Raw genomic sequence first — 10,488 nt, 5'->3', positions numbered from 1 at the left:
TCTATTTCACAGCGCTGTACTCCTAACTGCTGCCTCCGGTGATGGAAGAAACCGTGTGCTTAGTAACATGTCTGTCAGAGTCAGGAGGTAGTGTCTTTCACCAGCTGTGTGTCCATAAGTCTGGCACGGCTGGCTCAGGGTCTGAAAGAGATATGGGCTTGCTAGCTGAGGCTCTGTAAATCCATAACACAGGATGAGAAATAGAAATGTTTGAATGAATAAATGCAGGAATGAATGAATGAATGAATGAATGAATGAATGAAAGGATGAAGGGATGAATGGATGGATGATGTTCTCAACTGGAGCTATATGACTTACTGGATGGGGGAAAATGGAAGGTTATACCATGTACTCTTCGTATTATAGAGTTAGATGATGTGAGTGATAGCGTCCTTATCATTAGCCAGCATATCTTGCATCTGTTATGCTGTCTTCGTCTGCTCTTGGGGACCCATCAGCTTTATGATGACACGCATCTGTATGTGGGACTAGCCGATAGCCGCATCAAGAGGCCAGTCAACATAGGCATTTAGCACCGGGCATCTGTCTAACAGGCCGTATGTGTGTGTGTGCCCACGGCAGTGTGTAATATAAGTGCCACAGTCCCATGAATGGGCATATGAATGGCAGATAGGCCAGGCCTCTATAATCACATTCGACATGTCTGCCCTTGAGAGCCACTGTTCGTCTGGCAGCAACCCTATAACCCCTAGCCTATACCCGTTTGTTTTTTTGTAACCAGATTAGTACAATGATAGCTCCACCTCACCTTCTATTGCTGTTAGGGGAGGCCTGTGCTATTTTTCCTACGCCTATGAGGTTCCTTCAGATCTGCAAATAGAAGGAGTAGGGGATAAGGCTATAGGATTTGAATAGGCTTTATACACTGTTGAATATTGACATACTGACTGCTGTGTAGTCTAGCTATAGCCCAAACCCCAGAAATGTCATTAAGCATAATGCTTAGAAGTTTGGAAATCAATGTGTTATTCATAATATCTATTAATGTTTAGTATTTAAGGTCACACTTCCCCCAAAACGGATGCAAATGGAATACAATTTGATCATTCAATGCAGCTTTAATATTTCAGCTATTTTTGCTGGCTTACTTTCCACACACAATGAAAACATCCCACTGGGCATAGATGTCAAGTCAACTTCTATTCCACGTTGGTTCAACGTAATTCCATTGAAAGTAAGTGGAAACAATGTTGATTCAACCAGTGTGGGTCCAGTGGGATAGCCTAGATAACAAAAATCATAACCATGTCAGGCTGTAAAAACAGGTAAAATATAGGCTAATCATTTCATAGGAACAACGAATATTTTCATAATAGTCGATAATGTATTTATTGCATTGGATTATTCTAGCCTCCAGCCTATGTTTGGCCCATGTATAGATCCCTGAATTCACTTCTCTCATGACTTTTAGAAATAGGCCAACAAAAGTTCAAAGACCTGAGTAGATATTTCTTCTGATGACGAAATCAAGACCTACGTGAAAATATGAGTGTTTCTCAATTTCTTAGAGGGTATCAAATGCATCCACACGGATGTGGGTGCAATGATGGAGTATGGAAAGGTCAAGCGAGCAGGCGAGGGGGGAACCCTGAAAAGATCCAACAATGCCCGTGTAATCAAATCTCACGCGCGAGGAAGCCGTGAGTAAATTACAAAATAAAACTGTCACCAAATAAAGTGACTTGTGTAACAAAGTCATTATTCTGAACTACTCATTGTTACACTTTGATTGCAGACATCCTAAACCTTGTCAATCAATCTTGACCATGATGGCGTTATCTACATGTTAAATCATTTTCAGGAAAACATGTGATACATGCTACAGCAGTATTGTCACGTGCAGAAGAAATCTGTGATGGACAGAAATCTGTGAGAGAAAGCGATCAGCCTCTGAAATGTCACTCGCTTGGGTCCAGTAAATTGCCCGAGGGCGTCAAGGATTGGACATGAAACAACTGACTGTTGGAGGCTGAAAATATATAATCTGTTCTCATCATATTGTTGGATATCTCCACAAATGACTCACACAGTGTGCTTCATCGCACGAATTATAGCCTAATTTCACTGCTTGTTTTTATCACGCATGGGATAATTTATTAATAGACTACTGTCTTGGCTGTGGCGTTTAATCACCTTAAAAAACAAGTCCCGCTGCGTTAATTGTGATAGGTGGAGGTGCATGACGTATAGTTACAGTAGAGACATATTTATTAATGCATCCATGGAAGGCGGAGTGTACTATTGGAACGCAACCTATGCGTCACTGCATGAGCGTTCAACGCCAGCTACCACATAGGCCCTGCGCTTAACGTGTACGCTATAATTTTCTTTCCAAATATGATTTGTACACTAATAGGATTTTTTATGAATTTAAAAAAAAAAATGTAGTTGCAATGTTAATCACGATTTAATAGCTAGATTGATTGTTTTAATGCCGCGTTATGTTCTGCTGCATTATTAGCAAGGCTATTTCAGAATTGACAAATAGGAAAAATTATATAATAATTATAGCAAATTGTCTATATTATTATTATTATTAGTGGTATTATTATGGTTGTTGTTATTATTGCTATTATTATTAATAATATTATTATTAGTAGGAGGCCTAGTAGTAAGCCTAGTAGTTGTATTTACATATGGACCTATAGCCTATAATAACAGGCTAGACCTTTTCCAAAAGCATCTTAATGCTAAGTTCATCATTAAAACCGTCGTAGGAGCATCGTTAAATCTCCGAGCTGTTTCCCAAAACCATTCTTATTAACGTTGCACTTGAAAACACTCGTAATCTAACGCCTGCCTCAGACGGCTCGCAGAACAGCTAAATGCGTCGTTAGATTATTTTTTTGCCCTACCGTGTCACTTTATACACAGAAGATCTCCGATAAACATAGAATTACATGGTTTCCCTGTGATCGCCGATAACTTCAGAACAAATTTGACTACAAAAACAAAGTTGCCAATTTCTTTGAAAATGATAGAAACAAGCGACCTATACAAATGCTTCAAATGAAAACCGTGATAACTGCATTAAAATATTAACAGTATTGAAATAGGGTACATTTAATGTTCAATCAATTGAGTTCTATTTTGCTACTTGTAAGCTACTGTCTGTTATTTGTCTCAATATAATTCATGATGTGTAGCCTAACATGTGCGCAATGATGTGCCAAATCAATGATTTAATGCATTTTTATTGGGTAAGCATTAGAATAAGCAGCCTCAATATTTGCAGCAGTATGTGGTATATCTCTCCAGGAGCCGATCTTTCGTCAGCATTGTGAAGTAATTATAATGTTTGGGGGAAATATTTTAATGGAGAAAGCTGATCTGAGAGCAGCGCTCCCTTTCTTTTGATCATATGATGCACTCCCCTTTCACAAAAGTGGTGACCCTTGTGACCTACATTTTTATCGCCCTATTACTCAACTTTCTTGCCTAGCTAAAATATTAGAATCCTTGACAATATCTTATCTAAGATCTTTCTTATCTATGAAACGTATTCTAAATGTACTTCAGTCGGGTTTTAGACCAGGTCATAGCACTATCTCTGCCGCATCCTTAGTTATAAATGAAGGGGTTAACTGTATGGATTAAAGGCAACATTGTGCTGCCCTCTTCATTGATCTGTGAAAGGCTTTTGATACTGTTGATCACTCACTGCTATTTCAGAGGCTTTCCTCAATTGGCCTAGACCAGGCTGCATGTAACTGGTTTAAAAATGACTTGACAGATAGAACTTAATGTGTATTTACTGATGGTGTTTAATAAGGTTTTCTGGACATAATGAAAGGTGCCCCACAAGGATCAATTTTGGGTCCTATACTCTTTACTGTTTACATTAACAATATTGACTTGTTAAAAATTGTAACCTGCACTTATATGCCGATGATACTGTTGTGTATGGTATTGCAGACTATTGTTGACCAGGCTCTTCCTGAACTACAGTCTGCCTTCGTTGCATTACAGAAAAACTTTATTGACCTGAAATTAGTGTTGAATGCAGGTAAAACTAAGTATATGTTGTTCTCTAGAGTGCATACAAAGAACTCTGATGATTTAAACATACAGTGCCTTCAGAAAGTATTCACACCTCTTGACTTTTTCCATATTTTGTTGTGTTACAAAGTGGGATTGAAATGGATTTCATTGTATGTTTTTGTAAACGATCTACACAAAATGCACTTGAATGTAAAAGTGGAAGAAACATTTGTAACACATAAAATAAAATAAAAAATCACTAATATATCTTGATTATATAAGTATTCAACGCCCTGAGTCAATACAGAATCACTGTTGGCAGCGATTACAGCTGTGTCTTTCTGGGTAATTCTCCTAGAGCTTCGCACACCTGTATTGTACAATATTTGCTCATTATTCTTTTGAAAATTATTTAATTAAGCTCTGTCAAGTCGGTTGTTGATCATTTTCAAGTCTTGCCATAGATTTTCAAGTCGATTTAAGTCAAAGCTGTAACTAGGACACTCAGGAACATTCAATATCGTATTGATAAGCCACCCCAGTGTATATTTGGCCATGTGTTTTAGGTTATGGTCTTGCTGAAAGGATAGGTTTGTGTCCCAGTGTCTGTTGGAAAGCAGACTGAACCAGGTTTTCTTCTAGGACAGAGTATTCAACTCTTACCCTACCATTTTCGGAGACTGCTGGTTTTCTGTTTGACCTGATAAATAATTGCACCCACCTGGTGTCATAAACAACTCCCTAGTCCTTGCCAATGACAAGCATACTCATAACATGATTTAGCCACCACCATACTTGAAAATATGAAAATAAGAGTGGTACTCAGTGATGTGTTGTGTTGGATTTGCCCCCAAAAATACTTTGTATTCAGGACATAAAGTTAATTTATTTTCCAAATTTATTGCAGTTTACTTTAGTGCCTTATTGCAAACAGCATGCATTTTTTAGTAATATTTTTATTCTATTCCTTCTTTTCATTCTGTCAATTAGGTTAGTGTTGTGGAGTAACTATGATGTTGTTAATCCATCCTCAGTTTTCTCCTATCACAGCCATTAAACTCTGTAGCTGATTTAAAGTCTTGGCCTCATGGTGAAATCCCTGAGTGGTTTCCTTCCTCTCCAGCAACTGAGTTAGGAAGGACTCCGGACGCCTGTATCTTTGTAGTGACTGGGTCTATTGATACACCAGCCAAAGTTTAATTAATAACTGCACCATGATCAAAGGAATATTCAATGTCTGCTTTATTTTTACCCATCTACCGATAGGTGCCCTTCTTTGCGAGGCATTGTAAAACCTCCCTGGTCTTTGTGGTTGAATCTGTGTTTGAAATTCACTGCTCGACTGAGCGACCTTACAGATAATTGTATGGGTGGGGTACAGAGATAAGGTAGTCATTCAAAAATCATGTTAAACACTGTTATTGCACACAGAGTGAGTCCATGCAACGCATTCTGTGACTTTACATTAAGGGGTATTTTTATTGTGTGTAGGTCAGTGACAAAAAATCTCAATTTGAACCATTTTAAATTCAGGCTGTAACACAACAAAATTTGGAAAAAGTAAATAGTTGTGAATACCTTCTGAAGGCCATGTATGTACTTTGATCGTGTCTCTGCTTAAATCTGTATTTTAAAAGCATAATGATTAGTTGTTTAAGAATTAAGAAACTGAGAATAACAATGGGCTTATTCTATAGAAATATGTCCTGCCTCTCACTAAATAGTAGAAAGCAGATTATTCAGTCGATGTTCCTATCGGTCCTAGACTATGGCGACATCATCTATGTGAACGCAGCTGACACTTCATTAAAGACGTTAGATGGTGTTTATCAGAGCGCACTGCAAGGGAGCGCACTTTTTCTTTCTGTTAGCATTTAGCATTTATATTTTGATGTGTGTATTTTCTGTAATTTCTGTAATTCGGGGCTCATCTGTAAAAGACACCTTGGTCTCAGTATGACTCCCTGACAAAATAAAGGTTAAATAAAATAAAAACGAATGTTTGGGGAAAACTCTTGAAAAGCTCATAAATAACGTTGCACCTGGTATGATCATCATAATGCTTAAGTTACATCACAACTGTGAATCGAGGCCCTGGTCTAGATGCCTGTATCACAGCAGGATACTATTCACAACTTGCTGGAATACGTTATAGATAAGCTTGAATACAGCTGGGCTTCATTGATCTGGCTTAAAACATGTAGCCAACATAAAAGTGTTTAGTAGAGATATAGCCTAGCCATACAATTATTTCAATGAGCCTACATCAACATATGATATAGGCCTACACGCCAAAAAAAAGAGGGTTCCTCAAGGGTTCTTTGGGAAGGATGATGGTTCTATGTGGAACCATACTGACCTAAAGAACCCTTTGAGCCCTTCGATGGTTCTTTGTAGTTCAAACAAGGGTTCTGTTGTGTTATGCTATTACATGTTATATATGACTATGGCTAGTGACGTGTCTTGTGAAAGACTCACGTATGGCCTTGTATCATTTGAGATCGGTTGACTAAGTCAGTAGTTCTCAATTCTCTCCTCAGGGACCCTGATTCAACTTAATAAACACAATAATAAAAACCTATGGAATTTTAACAAAATAATATGTATATTAAACTTCAAAGAAAGGTTGCATATAACACCAAAAAGGGATCCGCTATGGTTACAAGCCAAATAATCCTTACTTAGCACTACCATGTATTTGTTTTTAGTGTGTAGCAGCCCATAGTCTAAATGTGAAATCATGCTGGATGGTTAAACTGACACTTAATTTCTAAACAGTAGGCCTACTGCAAATATACCTCTGCGATAGATCAATATTTGTACACCATATTTGTACACCATTGCAGCAAGGCAGTGAGGAGGTGAAATATCTCCCATTGCGCATGGAGGATGGCCCTTTGTGCGTAAGTTATAGTGCAGAGGATTTGGCAAGGCTAAAGGGGATGATGTTGTCTCTCTGCCCGGAAGTATTATTAACCTGATATACTGCCTGCCTTCACAACAGCACACCGTTATAAAACATAGGGCATATCTACACTAGACTAACTTTTACGCACAGGCATAGCCAGTGCACGTGTCACCTTCCTATATCGAAAATTATGCTACAAGTAAAAAGGTTTAAAAAATAATGTATATATATATATATATATATATATATATATATATATATATATATATATATATAAGATACATTAGCCTATTGTAACTGTAAGCAAATTATCCTGCATTTTAGAAAAGGTAATTCGATCTGAACATTGTTCAACATATTTTGTTCATTCGTAGGCTACATTACGTGGTAACCAAATAGGCTATTCTACAGAAAAGGATAACATGTAATTCGATGAAGTGCTGATTAGTCGAAAGTGTGACAGCATTAAGTAATCCAATTCGACTCCTCCCCCGGCCATGCCCTCTAATTACCGCTGCTTCGCTCATGCTAAATCCTACACTGGACCGCATCATAGTCAAGGAGTGACAAAGAGAGAGAAAGTGGGGGGAGAAAGAGTGAGGGAGAGAGAGAGAGTTTGCATGTGTGTCAGTGTCCATAATTGATTACCTTCCAATCTACAATAACTTGTTAGTGGTGGTCAATTGCGGCTGCTTTTTGGGAATCACTGTCCACGGGATGGTTTCATGTTGTGGCTCGTGCGTCACCCCGTAACAGTAGACAGGAGAAGTGGGACTTTAACTGGACTCAAAGTCTCCCTACCCTGCGGCAAAGCGACCAACATGCGGTTGCAGAAGCACCTGTGATCGGATTTCCATTCTCCACATTTCCCACAACTTTTCATTTAGGCATACTTATTTTGAAGTATAACCAGAGCATAAACAAATCTCCGAAGTGTCACCTGATAAACTACTATGACCTCCAAAGATCCCATGGTTATGGAGGACCGAAGACGCAATGCGCTGGACCAGCTTCCGCCGCCGGCCAACTCCAACAAGCCCCTGACGCCATTCAGTATAGAGGACATCCTGAACAAGCCCTCGGTAAAGAGAAGTTATTCCAGCTGCGGGACCGCGCACCTGCTCTCCTCCAGCGAGAAGCTGTCCTCTTCAGGGCATAGCCTGTCCAGCCGGGCCCTTTACACCCAAACCTCCCCGCTCTGCGCTCTGGAGGAGCTCGCCAGTAAAACCTTCAAAGGGCTCGAAGTCAGTGTTCTTCAAGCGGCGGAAGGTAAGTCTGGACAGTCAGATCTTTGTTTGGCCGATTTAGTTATTATGTGCAAACTGTGTAGCCTAGTGTAATTCAGCTACAAATTCAACTAACGAAAAATATATGAATGTCAGGTGTGTGTGTGTGTGTGTGTGTGTGTGCCTGCAGTGGGTCTGGTCACACACATATGTCTTTCAGCATTTGAGTATTGAATAAAAGCACAGTGAAAAGCATGCTTTTAAAAGCATGTTTTTGCACAATGAGCCTTGCCAAAGAGCTTAAAACTGAGAGGGAACTTAGAAAAATATATATCCTGGATTTCTGCAAAATATGTGTATCGAATTGGTTATTCTTATGTGAACAAAATAGATTAAATGTGGCTAGTTCCACCATGAAAAAACGAATAATTAGCCTAAGCGTAAACATGGAGCAAAATAATACTCCACATAATAACGCAAACTAATTTAATATTTCGTTTAAGATTATTATTTTTATTAGGCCTATTGTATCACATGATTATTATCGTCTGTTATTACGATACGTTTAGACTATTGACAGTATTGGTGTTGTTGTTGGTGGTGGTGGTTTTAGAGGAGAAATACATGCATAGTTCTCTTATTATTTTAGCAGTTATTTCTCTAAGGTTTCTTGGAGCGACATTATGCCTGGTGATTCACCAAATGCCTATAGGATAACATCCCTATCCTCTATATATCCTCTCACAGGCCGAGACGGCACGACACTATTCGGTTCGCGGAATAACCCCAAAAAGCGCCGGAAGTCTCGTACGGCCTTCACCAACCACCAGATCTACGAGTTGGAAAAGCGCTTCCTTTACCAGAAGTACCTGAGTCCAGCTGACCGCGACCAGATAGCACAGCAGCTCGGCCTCACCAACGCGCAGGTCATCACCTGGTTCCAAAACCGGCGCGCCAAGCTCAAACGCGACCTGGAGGAGATGAAGGCGGACGTGGAGTCGGCCAAAGCCGTGGGAACCGTGTCGTTTGAGAAGATGGCCAAACTAGCCGAACTGGAGAAATGCGCAGCTAACGGGGCGCTGGGCCCTAACAGATCTGAGTCACCCTCGCTATCGAACCATGAGCGCAACACCTCGAACAAGCTCTTATTGTCCTCCCCTTCGTCGCCATATACAGACCATACTAGCAGCAAGGGCTGCTCCGAGGATGAGGAGATTGACGTGGATGACTGAGGATTTTACCATTGTATCTCCCTCTTACCACGACTAAAGTGCCATTTATGCACCACATCATGAGGCTTTTATGAAGAACACTTAGCATCGCATGGACTGTGTCTTATATGCAACAACAGATGCAGACAGTTATTGTATTCATCCATTCATTTAACCAACGTGGAATAGTTTAAAGAAAAGCAATATGTAATTTATCCACAAATGATCTGCCCCCACACACACACACACACACACAATCTTCCCGGTATGAGCTAATGCCACTAGCTAATAACGCAACCTATGAATCATTTCAATGCATGTTTTATTTTTGTTTAACTTAATTGTAATTTAAACGACTGTTGGTTTGAATATTACACAGAGGCATTCAGATTGAAAAACACACATCATATGCTAGGTGTTATAACTATATCGTAAGCCTACATATTTAAACAGTTTGATAACGATGGGAAGACATTTTCTAAGATAATAATCAAAGATAAATAATATTCCATCTGGTTGCTTGTAATATCAGTCACATTTTAATATATTTATAATGGTTTGCATACCTGTAAGTGCCTTTCAATGCCAGCACACCATTTTAAACATAATGTATAAAGTGTAATGTATTTCAAAATAAAACATTTCGTTTCTCACTATTCCTCATAGACCACTTATTTTAGTAGCATTTATGGAAACATAGCTAGACATAAAATTATTTTGGGACCTTAATTCCATATTTTTTTGCAATCAGCATTCTACAGGCCTATTATAATTATATATTTTATATTTTATTTGTGTTTTTACATAATATCAAATTGCTGCGCCTCAAGCCAAAGTATCGTTTCTCTTTCACATTGAAAGCACATTGAACACATTGAAAACCTGCCTTCTGACCCGGCGACGTGTGTTGTCATTTCCTCAATAGAATTTGTGAGAAACGCCAATCTGGAGGACATAAAAGAAGGCACAAAAACGTCGAGTTCTGGGCCAGCTTCTCCATGCTGTTCGTGCGTTTATCGCTCACTCTCGGCATAGAAGCGTGAAACTGGCGAACAAATGAGCACTGCTCCCCTGTGTGACAGCCACAATGGAGCATGGGCGGACTCCAGCCGCGCGCAATACGGAGACAAGCGTGACCCAA

At 39.4% G+C, this 10,488-nt stretch overlaps 1 protein-coding gene across 1 annotated transcript; it reads left to right on the top strand.

Annotated features, from left to right (window-relative positions):
* Positions 1 to 7,887: 7,887 nt before the first annotated feature.
* lbx1a (ladybird homeobox 1a) lies at positions 7,888 to 9,368 on the top strand. Its single transcript, XM_038960755.1, has 2 exons — positions 7,888 to 8,179; positions 8,884 to 9,368. Exons 1-2 carry the CDS (start codon positions 7,888 to 7,890, stop codon positions 9,366 to 9,368), a joined length of 777 nt encoding a protein of 258 aa, XP_038816683.1.
* Positions 9,369 to 10,488: the final 1,120 nt, after the last annotated feature.

Source organism: Salvelinus namaycush, chromosome 22 (genome assembly GCF_016432855.1).
Source record: "Salvelinus namaycush isolate Seneca chromosome 22, SaNama_1.0, whole genome shotgun sequence".
Lineage (NCBI taxonomy): Eukaryota > Metazoa > Chordata > Actinopteri > Salmoniformes > Salmonidae > Salvelinus > Salvelinus namaycush.
The sequence above is the reverse complement of the archived record's forward strand: the minus strand, read 5'-3'. Positions and strand labels throughout refer to the sequence as shown.